This window comes from Piliocolobus tephrosceles, chromosome 9, assembly GCF_002776525.5.
Source record: "Piliocolobus tephrosceles isolate RC106 chromosome 9, ASM277652v3, whole genome shotgun sequence".
In the NCBI taxonomy this organism is placed as follows: domain Eukaryota; kingdom Metazoa; phylum Chordata; class Mammalia; order Primates; family Cercopithecidae; genus Piliocolobus; species Piliocolobus tephrosceles.
The window spans coordinates 29,783,199-29,801,008 of NC_045442.1; the positions used below are offsets into that span (position 1 = coordinate 29,783,199).

Consider the following 17,810-nt stretch of genomic DNA (forward strand, 5'->3'; position numbering starts at 1 on the left):
TCCAGCCTGGGCGACAGAGCAAGACTCCGTCTCAAAAAAAAAAAAGACTCTTGCTCTTTGCAAGGACTTTTGTGGGAGTCTAGTTCCTTGATGCTGTGAACCTAAAATAGAATATGGAAATTGACTGCTGACACTAACATAAAACTGACATCCATAACCACCCACTTTGGATTTCTATACTTATCAAATTGTTCCCACCAATTGATTTTATATTTTTATTAATAATAAATTACTTTAAAATTATGAATATTTCAAACACTTCATAGTACAGATAGCAATATAAAAAATAAGTTCTCACCACCCAGTTTTAACAATTTTAAATAATGCTAATATTTAACAGTAAATACTAACATTTTACCAAATTCAATTCCTTTTTTCAAAGGACATATAATACTATAATTACAGAATTCTCCAGTTGCCCCCTCTCACCAGGGGTAAGCACTACCTTAAAGCTGGTGTGTCCATTTTATTTTATTTCATTTTTTGAAACAGGATCCCACTATATTGCCCAGGCTGGTCTCGAATTCCAGAACTCAAGCAATCCTGAGTAGCTGGAATTACAGGTGCTCACTCACGCCAGCTTTTCCTGTCCATCTTAATACTTTGACCACAGATATATGTATCCCTAAAATATGTATATTACATATAATATTGTTCTTTAGGTTTAACATTTACATTTACATACTGTCCATATCTTTCTGCAACTTGCATTGTTTTTACTCACCAGAATCTGAGAGGTTTATCCTTGCTGATTTGTTTAGTTTCATTTCATTCATTCTTTTCTTCTTTTATTGAGGTATCACATCCATACACTGAATACACAACTCCAGTGCCCAGCTCAAAAACTCCACCCAGATCAAGGTGGAGACCATTTCCAGCAACCTGTAGTCTCTGTGCCTCTCCTAGCTCATACCTCTCAGAGGCAACCACTGTCCTGACCTCTAGCACCATCAATTAATTTTGTCTGTCTTGAACTTTATGTAAGTGGAATGACACATTGTGTACCCTTTGAGTGTGTCTTTTATGTTCGGTGCAATATTGTGTCTGTGAGCTTCATCCAGTGTCTTGCATGAAGCAGTAGTTCTGTCTTTGTCATTGGTATATAGTGTTCTGTTGTATGAATGTAACATTTGTGATATTGTGAAATATATTTGGCCTTAGTCCTCTGTTCTTGACATAAAACTCCTAAAATGTTTGGAATCTTCAAAGTGATGTGTCCTTTTGAATGCAAATGAGTTGACTGGTGGCTAGTAACTCTGGGTAGCTTCAGGATGGGGGCTGGTCACTAGAAAGACCAAGGCAGGATTAGAGGGTTGGGACTTTCAGCTCGCCCTTAATATCTGAGAAGAGGAGAGGGGCAGCATGCTCATCTTCCATGCTGCTGGTCATGCCTACTGGGAGTCTTTCTTGCCCTCGGCCTAGGATGGAGCCTCTGCTCTATGTTCCTGAGGCTCCCTGTATTTCTTCTGGAGCACTACTCATCAGAACTGGACAAAGCCAGGTCAGTTGCCTGTGGTATCAATCCACAAGGCCTGCAAAAACACCACTGTGATAAATAAGCTGAAAGTATGATAGCAGGTGGCTTGAGTTTCCACACATGTACTTCTATGTAACTGGTGAAACATGCATTGGTGCTGCAGAAATTTGGGAGGAGATCAGGAGACACTCTCTTGTTACAGAATCTAGAAGTAATTAATTGGCGCTTTTTTTTCTTTTTCTTTCTCTTTTCTTTTCTTTTTTTCTTTTTTTTTTTTTTTTTTTGAGATGGAGTTTCACTCTGTCTCCCATGCTAGAGTGAAGTGGTGCGATCTTGGCTCACTGCAACCTCCGCCTCCTGGGTTCAAGCAATTCTCCTGCCACAGCCTCCCAGGTGACTGGGATTACAGGCACCACCACCATGCCCACCTAGTTTTTGTATTTGTAGTATAGACAGGGTTTCACCATGTTGGCCAGGCTAGTCTCGAACTCCTGAGCTCAAATGATCCACCTGCCTCAGCCTCCCAAAGGGCTGGGATTACAGACATGAGCCACCGCGGTCGGCTTATTGGCACTTTTTATAAGGCAATAAGCCTTATATTCTGAGCAAAATATTCAGAACTCTAAGAGTCAGATTTCATTTGAAAGGTTTTTCAATAATTATCTTTATGTCCTACTTAAGTCATTCACTCATTTAACAAACATTGAGTGAAAACTGGCTATGTGTCAGACATTGTTCTCAGCACTTGGAGGTGTGCCATGATGGGCAAACCAGGCCAACATCCCTGTGCTTATAGAGTTTGCATTCTTATGTTTTAGTAAAATCATTAATTAATAATCAGACATTGTCTACATGGTTTCTTGGCTCTCCATCGGCAAGATTTTTCTATTTCGATTCTAAACTTCTGAGCAGTGGCCATCTCTCATGAGTTAGGCAAGATAGACAAATGGCCAGGAGTCTTGGCCTAAAAGACAGGGATTTTTCCAAGGTCTCCTGGCACAAATGATCCAGTTCCTACCACAGTAAACAACACTCTTAAGTGGAAATATAAACTCTTTCCTCACAAGCGCCTCTCATCTCCAGGGAGTTTCCTTTTTAAAATTTATTTTAATTTTTAGAGATGAGATCTCGCTGTGTTGCCCAGGCTGGAGTGCAGTGGCTATTCATAGGCACGATGGTAGCACACTACAGCTTCAACTTTCTAGGCTCAAGCAATCCTCGTGCCTCAGCCTTTGGAGTAGCTGGGAGTCCAGGTGTGTGTGACTGTGCCTGGCTCTAGGGAATATTCTTGCAGTGTGCATGTGCAGGATGCTTTGTACTTATAGACTGACCTGGACCATCAGCTCTGACCCCTGCCCCAAATAGCCCTTTAAATCAGCAGCAATCACCTCAGCTTCAAGGCCCATGTGCAAAAATTGCATGGGCTAGTGCTGCTTACTTGGAAGGAATGATTTGTTTTAAGTAAGTTCAGACCTATTAATATGCCTCCCAAGAAGTTAACTATTCAGAAAACTGATTCCTCTCCCCTGCAAAAAATACAAATAAAAAATAAAAAGCAATAACTCCAAAAATGCAGGAAACATCTACCTCTGTGAAAGTAAAAACAAACAAACAAAACCCCTTAAGATATCTTTTAAAAGACTTTGAAGCTATATTCATGTAAGTTACATCTATCTATGGTAAGCATGTGAGTAACGTTATCCAGGTGTGAAAAACCATGAAGTAAAAAACAATTCAGGAAACATTGCTTTCAGTCCATGAATAAATGCCTTATTTTACATTGAAATTTAAGGAGAAACTCATTCTTGGATGCTAACCACACCCACCCACCCCATCTTAGGTCTTTGCATCCCCCAAAACTATAGCTCCTCCATATAATCTCTCCTTCATGATTCCAATTCTCCTTGGACTGGTCAGCCTGGAGGATGGTAATGACTCAACAGTACTGCTAATCTTTGCATCATTGTCCCTTATTTATTCCCTTCTAGGCTCATGACTCTTGTCTTTGATATAGGAACCCTGTCTGATGAAGCATCATTTCAGAATTTTAAGTCAACTTACAAGTGTGCTACTATTCACATCTGAGCACAAATTTAGAACTACTATTGTTTCTTGAGTACACAAGTATCTACAAAGATCACTATTGTTGTATAAGAACTGGTCTTGACATTAACTGGTAGCAATACATAATCCACTTTAGACTATCCAATAAAACTGTTTTAGCTTTCAAAAACAAATAAATAAATGCCTTACTTTAAGTGTACATGAAGAGGCGCACACTTAATAGAACACTTATTTCTCCTAGGCTTCATTAAATTAATGCTGAATAAATATTTAAAGAATAGTAACTTGAAGGGGCCCCAATGTGGCCCTCATTCTTAGAATTAATTCCCTAAACAAAGGTGTTGGTTTATGATCAAATTCACAGGACTCCAGCCCATGGAAATTGACTGGATCAAGGTGGACGTATGACCCAAGCTGGGCCAATCAGATTCTTTTTCCCCAATAGACTAGGAACTGGACTCCAGAGGCAGCCAGCACATCTTTAGGTGTGTCTGGAACTAAGAGACTGGTAGACACTTGCGTGTTGTGGGAGGCTCCTGCTACATGAGCGAAGAAACGAGTAAAAGTCTGCCATCAAAATGTAAATCAGACACACAGTGCTAAGCAGAGATAAGAGATGAAGAAAATTATTATTGCTCATGTTCTTAAAGATTTGATACTTCCTGGTTCTAATACTTCAAGAAGTCAGGATGTGTGTGATTCCATGAGACATTACTATATATTGGAAAAACCCCCCATCCCTCTTTTCAAGCTAGCTTAGCTCAATTTTTAGTATTTGTAAACCAACAAGTCTTAACTAAAACATACACTGTTCATATGTTAGGACGTAAGATCACAGCAATCTGCCTAGGGCAATACCTTGTTAATGACCATCCAAATCCCAGGCAGATTCACCCATGTAGGCAAAACCCAGCCTGCTAAGGCTTTCTGTCTCTCACCCATTGGGTAAGAAAATAACAAACTAGGGGGATATCTTCTGCTTTAGATAGGACAGGGCTTGAACTGAAGCTGGACTTGACTTTGAGAGTCTTAAATCTTTCACCTGAAATAGATGTGTAGGTTCAAACAGGACAAAGAACAGTAATTTCTATGCCATTTCTGAAGAGAACTGGAAAAAAAAAAAGAGGGGATAAAACCAAAACCAGACTCATATTTTTGGTTATTTGTGGCTTCAGGCTATTTTTAAAGAAACTGCCTTTGAATTCCCCGTGGTATTTTTATTTTCTGTTCTTTTTGTCTTCCAGAGGCCAACTCAGGGTTTGCTGGATTCTGGAAAATCCAGGGGATTTTGAAAAAGAAAATCTGTGGTGGTTTATCACTAAAACGGAACCATACAGGCTGATCTTTTATACCCAGATGATGCTGGCAACCCCCTCCCAGCCAGGAATATACTTCCAGGTATGTTCAATTATTGAGATAGACAGTATGAAACCATCCACACTCATTCCTGAAGGTCTTAAAACACAATACATTAGTTTAGGGGCCAGATGTCTGGTCAGGGTTAGGGATGCAGCCTGGAGTTATGGAATAATATTGTTTTCCTCTGTGAATCTAATTAAGTCCTTGGCCTCTTTGGCTGTGCAAGTTCCCAGATTTCCCTTTGGTATTCCAGGGGCATGGTCACTTGCTAAGGCTGGAATTCTAAGTGGTTCTATCAAAACCTTCTGCTGTACACGGACCCTCACCAGAATCTAGGCTAAGACAGCAGAGTGAGACTCTCAAGGGACTGTGTAAAGAAGCATGTTGAGATTTCACTGATGAACTTACTGTGCTGGGTGTCAGACAGAGGTGGCTTCCACCATCTGGTGGTTTGGCAACAGGAGGAGCCTGTTACTATGGCTAGAATTCGTGAACAGTGGGGCTGGGTGGTGGGGCAGTTCTGGGGCCATAGCCTGGTCCTGTTCCCCAGCAAGGAGAGGAGAAACCTGACAAGCAATTTACTTCCCTGGGCAGTTGGCCTTGCTGTCTGCTCCACATTCAGGAGGGACCATCCTCAAAACACTCCCCAAACATAAGTCAATAAATATATCAGGGCTGATTTGAGAGAGAAAGGGAATGGGGGAGAAGAAAAAGGAGGAAGAGGATGAGAAGAAACAGAGAGAGAAGCATGAGTGCTGGACTGCTTAGCGTCTGTAGAATGGCAGGTTATTCATCCCAGGCCCTCCTGCCTGTCCCTGCGGCAGGAGGTAAAAGTGCTAAAACGACTTTGGCCAGAAGAGGGCCCCAAATGTCACTCAAATATACACAACTCTGGGGAAGAGTCTGGCTAGACCTGTTTATGTAAGTTATCCACCATTGTACAGCATGGAAAGGGCCAGAAAGAGCACCAGAGACCTGGACATGGGAAAGAACTTCAAGGTCACAGGCTGGTTTATGGTTGGGTCAGGACCAGAACCCAGGTTGGGTAATTCCTGCTCTGAGACTCTATCCTCCAGTTCTTCTTAGGCATCGCTTAGTCCCAGCAGTATCTACAAATATCTGCTGAGATCCCAGTAATTTAAAAAGACAACCATTTATTGAGGACCTGGCTTGTATAAAGCCCTGCGCTGGGTGGGCAGGTGTGTGTGGCAGGTGGCAGGCGGCAGAGGTGCTGGATGATGGGGGTGGGGAGGGAAAGGGTGGTGTCCAAGTCTAAGTTCATTATCCTCAAGGCTTTCAAAGGCTTCTTGCTGGTTTAGAAGGCAGAACCCAAAACACAGGAAAGTTAAATAACAATAAAAGATATAAATAAGGGTCAATACAGTGGAGGCTGAGCTGTCTTAGGGTGATGTATGATTAGTAAACAAATGTGTGATTAGGAATTGTCATTCAATTTCTGAAGAGGAAGAGAAGGTTATACTGTGCCTTCATATAGCATGCTGTGGTTTCCAGTACTTCCCTATATGTTGTCTTCTTTGGGGTGGTCTACAAAGGCCCTACATGGGAGAGGAGGTAGGGTGGGTTCTGTTTTAGGGGAGCTGATGGAATCTGCACGTACACAGAGGACCATGGAGACACACACGGCCTCTGCTCTAGAGGAGTGTACAGTCCTCTTTACTGGGAAGTCCAGGCATCACGAGTTCGTGTGCTTGTGTGAATGGAGAACTGGAACCAAGGGCTCCAGGGTTTGAGTGAGTGCAACATTCTAGACCTGCAGGTGTGCTAAGTGTGCTCTTTAAACGAGCTCTTCTTGCCCTAGTATAGGCACATAAATGTGGAGGGGAAAGACAGCTGGTTTGGGACTAACTGACTATGTGGCATCAAGCAACTTGCTTAGTTTTTCTTGGCCTTGGTTTGTTCCTCTGTAAAATAAGAGAAATAAATAACTTCTCTTGTCCCTTCTAGTTGGAAAGTTCTTTGATTCTAAGCAGTCTACAATGACCTGTTTTCGAAAAATCAGATTTTCAGGTATCAGTTTGCATCTTATTTCGCCTTCCCTTTCCCTTACTTATCCTAAACTTAAATTTTTTTTTTGTAATTATATTTTGTCATTTTTAACTCACACAATGTCCTTGGGTTGGAGTCATCCCCAGTTCACGGGTGGAGGTGACAAAATAGGGCTTTCTCTAATCTTCTCTAGCACTAGCTCTTTGAGCAGATGTTTTCAACATAGGCCATCCTATATACCTACTGTGTGCCATGCATAGTTGGGGTATTTAATGAATGATGAACAGTCCCTATTTCCAAGGAAACATCCCCCAGTCTCTGTCATTTTGGGGGCATTGCCAGGCACATGTGAGGCATTCAATAAATGTGTATTGAACAGAAAGGAATTCCCAAGGCACTGTGGGAAATAAATCTGCATGAGGTTGAAATGTATCCAGAGAAGACATAGCCTGCATCTTTTCTCATACTTAAATCCCCTTGGACATACAGCCCCAGTACAGAGAAGACATTTTTCTCACACAGGAAGAAATAACTTCTGCTCAGATCTTGGCACCATGGGGTTGAGTGGGGAGCACTCAGTTGCTCCCTCCAATTGAGGTAATTACGGAACAAAGGGGGAAGTTGGGAGTATGCTCAAGTCAGGCTTAAAGGCCTGAATTTATAAGATGTCAAGTTGCAGGGAGTTTTTTAGGCAGGAAAAAGGCTACCACCTTGTAGGCCACTAGGATGAGGGGAAGCATTGGGCCCTCTCTCCTACGAATTTCTCGTGTTCATTGTGGATCTGGGTGCAAAAGAAGGGTAATAAGGAAACCACTAGAGCTATTTTAGGTGAGCTGACTGCTTTGATTCACAAGGGGACCCAAGGCAAACTAAACCCCCTCCTCTTCTTCCCCCTACAACAGCTAAACACCAGCTCCCCTCACTGATGGCTTTTCAGGCTATATTAGCACTTCCAGAAGACTTTGCCATCCACAGAAGATGAGTTACCCAAGAGCCATGATGAATCTCTATATCACAAACTCACAGGCTGTCTTGATCCATCATCAGAGAGGACCTGGAGCTGGCCAGCACCCTCCCAGGTTCTGGAGCTCAATGCAGAGGACTCGTTCCAGGTCTACCTCTCATCCTTTCAGGGAATAAGCCTTGCTCTTGGAGGTAATGCCCTGTGCTCCCATTTTCCCATCAACTGAGCAACATTACCAGGTGCACCTTCCCCAGGACTCCTGCTCCAACATTCACAAAAGTTTTCTATCATCTTCTCTGACCAAGAAGCTCTGGCCTAGTGCCAAGATCTCTCACAGTCTGAGCACCCTAGGCTCATCCATCTTTTTTTATTTTTATTTTTCTTTGTCTTGTGCCATCGTTTGGTGTCCTGGAGCCCTTCCCCAGGAAGGTTGGAGGAATACTGGGTTACTCTGTACGGAGCAAATGTGTGAATAAATAAAGCCTTAGATCTGTGCTTGGGTTCTGATAGTCTAGAGGACGCACGGAAGAAAGTATTAATGCAATTAGGTCATAAAATTATTTGTCCTCATTTCAGATGTTTCACATGGGTCCAAAGTCACAAAGCTTTATTGTGATTGTGAAACAACTGGAGTAGTTGTGAAAACACTACCCCTTTAAATGTTTGAAAGCAGAATGGGAAAAAAATATTGAACCAGAAGAGGGGAAGCTACATTGAATTAAGTAGTAACTGTGCTCCAAGTCCAAGGACCAAGGACAAGTGGCTTGGAAAGTGGGTTTTCCAGACGACTATAGGGAGGGGTGAGAATGCCAGAGCCTGGGGCTCATGGTGAGCTGGCCTCCAACCGGGTGGGTTTTCCCACCATTGTATGCTGCTTTCCCTGTCGCCAGCCTGGGGAGGGTCCCCAGGGGAGCCCTGGGCTTAAGGCAGTAGTGTTATGCAGAGTCTAACTTTGTCACTGGTAAATGATGTCACAGGGTAGGTACACAAGCCCAGATCGATGGATGACCCAGGCAACGAATCGATCACATTTCCGGGGAGAATTCACCCTTTACGACCTTCAGAGGGGCAGGTGGTTCGTCCAAAGAGGCTTTGGCTTGAAGGATTTAAAGCTGGCCCTTTCCCCATTCCCATCTCCTCCTCGGGGGCCTGGGCAGTAACAGCCGGGTAATAAACTACTCATTAAAGAGATCTGGGGGTGGAAGTGGTAGGGGGACATAAAAGTGGGGACAAAAAGGCACAAATCCGCTCCCAGGCGGAAAGCCAGGAGAGGGACCCGCTGGGCTCACTTTCCCCGTTCCCTCTCCCCGCGAAGCCACCTTGAGTTTTTGTGCCCGGAGAACTAGCCCCGTGCCGCACCAGGCCGCAGGCTGCGCGCTGGGCTCGGGTGGGGGCTCGTCGGCCCGCCCCTGCCACTGGGGCCGGGCTGCAGCCCCCTCCCCGTCGCCCCGAGCCCCTCCCCCGGCCCGGAGCCCCTCCCCGCGCGCTTCCCCTCGCTCCCCTCCCTCCCTTCCCTTCCCTTCCCTGCCTGCCAGGCCCTGCCTCCGCCTTCTGCGCCCACAGCCTCCGCCAGCCCCGATCTCCCCGGAGCCCGAACCCGAGAGCGGCGAAGGGGCGCCGCCGGCCCCTCCCCAGGGCGCTGACAGCAGGCTCCCGGGCCCCCGCCCCGTCCCCTCGCCGGCGGGACACACCCCCGCCCCTCCTGTGCTCCGCCAGTTCCCGCCGGACCCACCGGGCGGCGGAGAGAGCGAGCGGGCGAGCGGAGCGCGGCGGCCGCGCGGGAGTGAAGGGGCGCGCGGCAGGCCGGCGGGGAGACCCCCGGGGCGCACGGAGCCCGCGCACCCTCCGGGACCCTCCCCCGTCCCCAGGCCCGGACCTGTGGGCGCCGGGAGTCCGGGCAGCGTTCGGCGCGCCGGGCCGGGGTGGCGAGCGGACCCGGGACCCGGGCAGCTGGAGAAGGAGCCGGAGCCCGGCCGGGATGAGAAGGTGACGCCGCCGGGGGCGCCACTCGCGTTGTTGGGGACGATGCTCGCCTACTGCGTGCAGGATGCCACCGTGGTGGACGTGGAGAAGCGGAGGAACCCCTCCAAGCACTACGTGAGTACAGCCCCCGCCGACCCTGCAGGGGGTGGCCCGAGGTACCCGGAGGGCCCCGGATGGCCCCTAGCCCCTCCCCGCTGTGAGGTCCCGGAGCTAAGCCCCCACTGGGCAGCCCGCAGCCGTGGAGTTTCTTCGCAGGGCTGTGATCTCCAGGGAAGCCTCTTCTGTCCTTCCTCCTTCCCCCTCCCCGGTTTCTTTTTTTGGCATTGGAATTGGCAAGTGGCTGCCCTTGTCTGTTACAACGGTGAAGTCATCTGTCCGCCTTTGATGGATGGTGGGGGGAGCTTTCGTCAACCCCTCGCGGAGCAGCCCCGTCGGGAAAGCGCATCTCCTTGGCCCTCCCCAGGGGCCCTGGGCGCTCACGCTCACACAGCCCGAGATGCTTTCAGAGCGCGCCCTGGAGAGGAAAGCCTCGCGCCCTGCCTCCCACGCCAGCTCTGTCTCTGCCTTCCTAGGCCTGGGGCAGGGGGCAGAAGGAAGCCGCCGCCCCCCCGCCCAACCTCCACCCTCCGCGCTGAGCTTTGATTTCCCTCTTAAAGCCATTGTGTCCGTCGGTGTGAGGAGAATTGTGGCTTTTCCTTTTATCCCTCCTCTGGACGTGACCCTTAACCGGGTTCATTTCCTCTTAAGTGATGCTCCATCTCAGACACGAGGAGGCGAATGTTTGCTGTGGTCTCCGAGGAACCGCCGACTGCCCCTCCCCCTTCCTCCTCCAAACTTAATGAGAAGGGGTTAAGGTTGACTGGGCCAGCTCCAGAGCCTATGTGACAGTTCCCCTTTCATCTCAGCCGGTCCTGTCTTCCCATCCCTCACACCTTAGGAAGTAAACACGGTGTCCTTGACCCCTCTGAGCGTCTGTGCTCCTGTACTTGAGATAGAAGAGACCCAAGCACAGAGGACTGCATGTTATTTGCAAATTGGGTATTTAGAGGAGCAGTTTGAAGGCTCAAAGCATTAATCTTAACAGTTAAAACAGGCTGCTGATTGCTGCCCTGGATTGCACATAGATCTCTGAAGTGCCTTTTCTTCCACTGTTGCAAAGGGACTGGGGTTTGTGGCAATGTCAGCCTCGGGCTACTCTTTCTGCCTTTGTCACCAGTGTAGCTCTGAATTTTGAGTTTCTTTACAGCTGAGCAAATGCGACTGGGCTCAGATGGGGAGGAGGTAAATGTGGAGGCAAGTTCCTGACCAGGCAGGGAGGTGGGTGCCCGTTGAGGCCAATCCCTGACACCCTTAGAAAGTTGTTTCTTTTGTGTAGTCTGGTCCAGCAAGCATCTTCCACTGCTGTTACAAGAAAGGCCTTTTTGGAGGGCTTGGGTCACCAGGTGGTCAACCTGCTCTGTGGACAGATGTCCCTTTGTATATCCCAGGGTTCATTTTTCTCAAATGTTGCAGGCTAAGTTTTAAGGGTTCTCATTTGTAGTCCTCGGTTGAGCTTGGCACTGCATTCAACAGATGGCACTCTCTGCTCTGAGACCCAGGCAGGTGCGTTTCCAACTCTGGATTTTAGACGAAACCTCACATTTCAGCTCCCACCGATGGTGCCCAAGGTTGCAGATGCAGGACACACTGGTAACAAACTAGAACTGGGGCCCACTGCAGACAGGGTTGAAAGGCAAGGTTATGTGCTGGGGCTCTGAAGGTAAACGGTCTTGCTCAAAGTCTGACACGCAGCCACTAACCAGCCACTAACTAGCACCTTGGGCAAGTTATTTAAACCTCCCCCAGCCTCAGTTTACTCAATTTCAAGTAAGGATAATAATAGTATGTACTTCCTAGGGCTGTCGGAAGAGTTAAATGAGATCATCTATGTAAAGCACTTAGCCCAGTTCCTGGCACGCAGTAAGCTCTTATTAAATGGTGGCTTAGTATTGGTGAGATTCTGACTAAGAAAGTATTTTTGAAAAGCAGCTATTAATGGTCTGGCAAAAAGGAAGAAAGATTTTGGGTTTTAAGATTGACAATAACTTGTTCTATGTGAAAAATACAAAAGAAGTCCTGTCCAGTTCCCTCGAAATGATCATTTCCTTCCTTTTTACGGACCAAGTGTTTCCCGGGACATCTCTGCTTCCCGAGGAAGAATCGATGACACTATGTTTGGGGCAGGGAGTGATGTCACTGAACAGATGGGGCCATACAGAGTTCTGAACTAGGGTTCTGGAAAACACTGAGAGGAGAAAGTGTTATGTGTTGTGGAATTGTGGAATGGGCAGAGACCCGAAGACTCATCTGGCTCAACTCCTTCATTTTACCGATGAGGAAATGGAGAGCCAGATTGGGTAAAGTAACTTGTAACACAGCTACTCACAGCACCTCGGTATAACTGGCCTTTTGCCCGTCGTGTGGGTTTTTTTCACTGCATGTACCCTAAGTCTGGTTAGGGTTGGTTAAGAGGACAAATATCTGGTGGTCAAAAAGTCTCTACCCATTTGGGGCATTGTATATATATTAATACATAACATAAGCATCTCCAATAATAGAAAGGGGGAAAGAAAGTAATAGAAAGGGTCTGGTGGGACAGACAGGGGCAGGAGGAGCGGGTTGGGGGAGGCTGTAGCCTCTTTCTCTCCTGGCCCTTGCACGGTGGATACCACACACCAGAAGCTCAAGTGTTGTGGGTAAGGCTCTCTGGTGTGGTCAGCTGGCAGGACATGCTGCACCCATCGCCTTTGTGTTCTGGAAACCCTCTACACTGGAGAAGCATGCCTCCTTCCAGCCTCTCCTCTGCTGATGGTGAATTCTGAGTCTGTGGTTTGGTAAATTGCAGAGCAGAGAGGTTTTACGGGATGTGCGTGTCAGCTAGAGCTAGCCGATGAGAGGCCTGGGGCCCTTGCAGGAGGAGCTCTGCTGGCTCCAGAGTGCTGAGAACACACTGCAAAGGTTCTCTCAGGACATTCTGCAAAGGGTTTGCTCATCCCCATGGGGAGCGGGAGCTGCCTGATCACCAAGGGTCCGGTGCTTTCAGTCTGTTCATGAAGGCACGCAAGTAGCCTCCATCATGTGGATGGCACTGTCAGCCCTGGCTTCCTTCCTCTCTGCCAGGCCCCTGCTTGGGGTGGGGTTGAGAAGGGCAGGCAGCTGCTACTAAGGTCAGGCTCCCTGGCATGAAGCTAGGCTCCTTTCCTGGCTTTCTGAGCTCTGCCTGGGGAGACCCTAGGTAAACTGGCTTTGACCTCTGACCGCTTGTCCTGAAAATGGTCCTGAGGATGCTGGATGCAGAATGCACATTCCTTCATTTGAAAGTTTTTCAGTAAAGATTTGAATTCAGGTCCACTTGATTCTTTGTGCTCACAGGCAGGTATAGGTGTATATCAATTCATATGGTGGTGGAGAAAAGCTCGTTTATCTAAAACAAACAAGAAATTATATCTATTTGGATTTGGGAGGTATTGCACTTTCACAGTTGTTTTACTTCCTGATTGTTTATTTCAGACAAATACCAATCATGAATGTTCTGATCCTCTGCAGGACTCTTTAGGGAATGCAAATAATAGCCAGTTTAGCAGTTACCATCGATGATGAAACATATTTAACACTCGTGTTTTCATGTGATTCCTGCAGATCATTGAATGTACCCTAATGTGGGGTAGGTTTTTGGATTCCGTTTTACAAATGAATTAACTGAGACTTGGAGCAATTCACCAACTTGCTTAGGGTCTTGCAGCTAGCACAGGGCAGATCTGGGGCAATGCAGGTCAAGTTAGCTCCAAAGGAGGGTGTGGATATAAGGTGGGGCCCTTCTCCTCAATTAGAATCCGGGCAGGAAGGCCAGGCTCAGCCCTGTTCCATGGTGACAGAGCAGTGCAGGGTTGTATTTAGGACTGCCTCACTGTGGAGACATCTACCATGTGCCCTGCAGGTGAGTTCGTGGTGGGCAACGCAGGCGGGTTACTGTGAGGCAGGAGGAATAGAGCAACTTCAGGCTGGTGTCTGGTCCCCAGTAATGCTTGGGCTAATAAATTAAGGGTTGACCCTGTGGAAATAATACATTCTTCCTCTGTTTAGATCATCCCAGATTTTATTCTTGGTCCTGGGAGCTACATGCTTAGGAATTGGCCCCAAACTCATTCATTTCTCTGCCCTTCTTTTTTTTTTTTTCTCAGCCCTTAGATTGTGACTCCAACACCACAGGAATGAGAATGTGCAGCCACAGCCTGCAACGGTCTTTTTCAGGACCAGTTCCATTATGGAATGAGTATGGTATTGAGCAGATCAGTGCTTGAATCCTACCTCTGGCACTTCCTAGCTGTGCAACCTTGGGCTGTCACTCTGAGCCTCAGTTTCCTCATCTGTAACTTCACAGGGCTTTTGGGAAGTTGGCCTGAGATAATTTGGGGTAAAGTGTCTACCCAGTGCCTGACCCCCCCATGGACGTGCACCATATACTAGTTGCCATCTGCTGTTCCTGAGCACCAAGGCACTGCAGGTGATTTAGGACCCAATCGGTGAATCTGAGAGAAAAGGAAAGACTGAGGCAAGAAGAACAGCCCAGTTTTTCATAGTCTGATGGGGAAGTGGGTTACACGCCCCATGGAAAACACCCAGCCTCCAAGAGGAACAGATAAACACAGAGCAGCTGTTCAGACCTGGAGGGGTTCCTGGAGCTGAGCATTGGGATCTGGTGGTAGCTTTCTGGTAAGCTGGGAAGAAACAGAGGTTAGGAGAGAAGGAAATAGGTTGCTCTGGGTAAGGGCAAAGTCAAATAGGATCCTAGCCCCAAGGTCAGCACCACACATGGGTTAGCACTCTTGCCTGCATTCTCTGTCTCTTTGTTTCTCTTACACATGCACGAGCATGGGAACGGTTTCTTCTCTGGGGAGGGAAGTGATCGAGGGGTGATTCACAGGTCTGACAAGGCTCTCTGCTCATGGAACAACCGACCACATCCTTCAAGGCCGTTGGAACAGGGAGCACAGCCAGCCATTTATCGCAACCCTGTGTCGAGCTGAGTGAGTGCTTTTGGGGGGCAAACCAGGGTAGAAATTACCATGTGTGGTGGCAGGCAGAGGGGAAGGGAAGAGAAGGGAAAAATAAACCTATTTGAGGTCAGAGGAGACCGATTCCAGCCCAGAAATACAAGCCCCAGCTGCTGCATTTTCCAAAGAGATATTCCGGGGCCAGCATGAGTTAACTGACTGTGGAGGCTATGAATTAGAGAAGTGTTGTTAGGACTTCTGACTTTGGGTTTGCACAGCAGTTCCCTGTAAATTGCCTTCTAATTGCCTCAGCCTGAGTCACTAACCAGACTATTTCTTGGCCAGAAAAAGTCTAACGGGCAACTGTATTCTCTTTTACCTCTTAATTAAACAAAATGAAACAAATAATAGAGTTATACACATGGAAGTCCCACTTACTCCTCTCGAGTTCTGAGAATCCAGGAAAGGGATAGTGGATTCGGATAGGGACCCAGGGGACAGGAAGGACAAGGGGTGTGTGTGGGAAATGAGGTGGAGATTCTGGCTTTGGAAATAGGTTCTGAATGAGGGCCAGAGGTGTTCTCTGCCATGACAATTGCCAAAAATAATGGAAGCGCCCAATAGAGTGATCAGGGCTTCCAGAGGCGGATTCCCAGAGCAGCATGCTGCTTCCTGCTTGGCCCGGGCTGCTGCTGCCTGTAGTGCAGCCAGTCACAGGCGGGCAGGTGAATGGAAAGGTCAGGAGCCTAGCTGTGAAGGGGATGGGGGTCACAGGAGGATCCCTCTTATGCCTCTGGGTAACCCCCAGGCAAGTCACCATGTCAGCCCGCAGAGACAACCCCTGCTGTGTGCATGGTGCTAGTCAGAGTCCGGCAAGGCTGTCAAGATGCCATAAGAAGGGGGAGAACTAGCATACAAGCACCTACTATGTGCCAGGCAATGCAGAAGATGCCTTTAGAGGCAATTTTACTTGAACCTCATAACAACCCCACGTGGTTAGGTAGGTGTTTTTATCCCCATTCTATAGGTGGGGAAATAAAGCTCGGAGGGTTCGTGTCATTCTACTCAGAGTAATTCTGAGGCAGGGCTGGGATTCTCACCCTGGTCTCTGACACCCTCATCTATGAGTGCCACTTCTTCCCCAGCACAGCTGGCTTGCTGAGAGAGAAAATAACCAGCGAGTCCAGGCTGCACCACCTGAGGATGAGGGGTGCACCTGGGAGGCTGTGTTGTCCCAGAGCACCTGTGTGCTGTATCTCTTGACTGAGCATTGGGATATCCTGGCCCCACCACTCACTGCGTGGGATCCAGTGCAAGTTACTTATGTCTCTGAGCCTCAGTTTCCTCATGAGTTAAAAAAAAAGAATATACGGGGAAAGTAGGACCTAGCTCTTAGGGTTATGATGAAGATGAAATGAGTTTGTAATTGTAAAGAGCTTAGACCAGTACCTGGCTCCTTATGAAGAGCAGCATAAGTATTTGCTATCACAATCACTAAGTCCTGAAGCTGTTCAGAGGAGGGAGAGAGCTCTGTGAACTGGAGTTTTCAGGGAAGACTGACTGGAGAAGGCAGGCTTCATGATGGGCCTTAAGGTGCAGTTAGGATTTGGCTGGGAAAGAGTAGGATATAGATGGGAAAACTGGGAAAGGGCATTCCAAGAAAGGGAAAAGCAAAGGTGCTGGAGGTGGAATGTGCAAGGAAAAGCTGGGCAAAGCCGAGGGTGGATGAGGGAGAGAAAGATGACAGGAAAGCTCAGGGCCAGCTCTGAAGCCTCCGATGGCAGCAGAGGGAATTCAGTTTATTTTGAAGACACCTCGGAACCTTCCTTTTCTCCCAAGGGCTTGGCAGGGAGAGGGAGCTAAATAGTCACTTTGAGGTCCTCCTGGTGGCTCCAGGGCTGTTTTTGCGACTGTGTCTGGAACAGAGCTAGGTAAGGACTGGAACCTTTTTCTAGCTCTGCCTGGGGGACTCTTTAGTTGGCCAGCAGGGTCCCTCCCCTCCTGTTTACAGCTCTCACTGCTGGAGATCTGTTTTCCCCATAAAAAGTTGATAGCACCCAGGCTCTTGGGGAGGAAGCATTGAGGAGGAGGAGGAGGAGAAGAAGAGGGAGCAGCAGGAAGTGAGGTGTCAGCTGCTTTGGGTCTTAACTAGCATAGGGCCCTGTATGGGAGGGCCTGATGCAGCTGTGTTTCAGGTGGGGTAATTTCCATCCACACTCCCCCAGTGGCAAGAGAGAGAACGTGCCTATCGTCGTAGGGTCTGGGGGCCAATACCTCACAGCCTGAGGGGAGCCCAGCATGTCTATGTCTTCTGAACCATCCATGCTAATGTTGCCTTTTACTTCAGGATCTCTCTGAACTTGTTTTAGTATTTTTCCTTTTTTTTTTAGACAGAGTCTTACTCTGTCACCCAGGCTGGAGTGCAGTGGTGCCATCTTGGTTCACTGCAACAGGCATGCGCCACCACACCTGGCTAATTTTTGTATTCTTAGTAGAGATGGGCTTTTGCCATGTTGGCCAGGCTGGTCTCGAACTCCTGACCTCAGGTGATCCACCCACCTCAGCCTCCCAAAGTGCTAGGATTACAGGTGTGAGCCACTGCACCTGGCCTGAACTTGTTTTAGTTTTAAATGCAGTGCTTCAGCTGGGCATGGGGGCTTATGCCTATAATCCCAGTGCTTCAAAAGGCCAAGGCGGGGAGGATCACTTGAGGCCAGGAGCTCAGACCAGCCTGGACAATGTAACAAGACCCCATTTCTACAAAAAATTTTTTAAAATAAGCCAAAATAAGCCAAAGTAAGCCAGGTGTGGAGGCATGAGCCTGTAGTTCCAGTTACTCAGCAGGCTGAGATGGGAGGATGGCTGGAGCCCAGGAGGTTGAGCCTGCAGTGAACCGTGATCACACCACTGCATTCCAGCCTGG

At 47.8% G+C, this 17,810-nt stretch overlaps 2 protein-coding genes across 3 annotated transcripts in view; both read left to right on the forward strand.

The window, feature by feature from the left end:
• The window catches only part of STN1 (STN1 subunit of CST complex), a 68,591-nt gene extending 60,225 nt beyond the window's left edge, over nucleotides 1–8,366 (forward strand). Inside the window, exons 11-13 of the transcript XR_002730484.1 lie at nucleotides 4,786–4,939; nucleotides 6,866–6,928; nucleotides 7,810–8,366. The gene's annotated coding sequence lies outside the window, so the exon portion shown is untranslated. The remainder of the gene's footprint in view (nucleotides 1–4,785; nucleotides 4,940–6,865; nucleotides 6,929–7,809) is intronic.
• Nucleotides 8,367–9,762: 1,396 nt separating this feature from the next.
• Nucleotides 9,763–17,810, forward strand: part of SH3PXD2A (SH3 and PX domains 2A) — a 259,572-nt gene continuing 251,524 nt past the window's right edge. Inside the window, exon 1 of one of the 2 annotated variants that reach the window (XM_023206561.2) lies at nucleotides 9,763–9,968. In XM_023206561.2, coding sequence (XP_023062329.1) covers nucleotides 9,897–9,968 — 72 coding nt within the window. In that variant the 5' untranslated portion in view covers nucleotides 9,763–9,896. The remainder of the gene's footprint in view (nucleotides 9,969–17,810) is intronic. The other variant, XM_023206560.2, reaches the window with a different exon arrangement.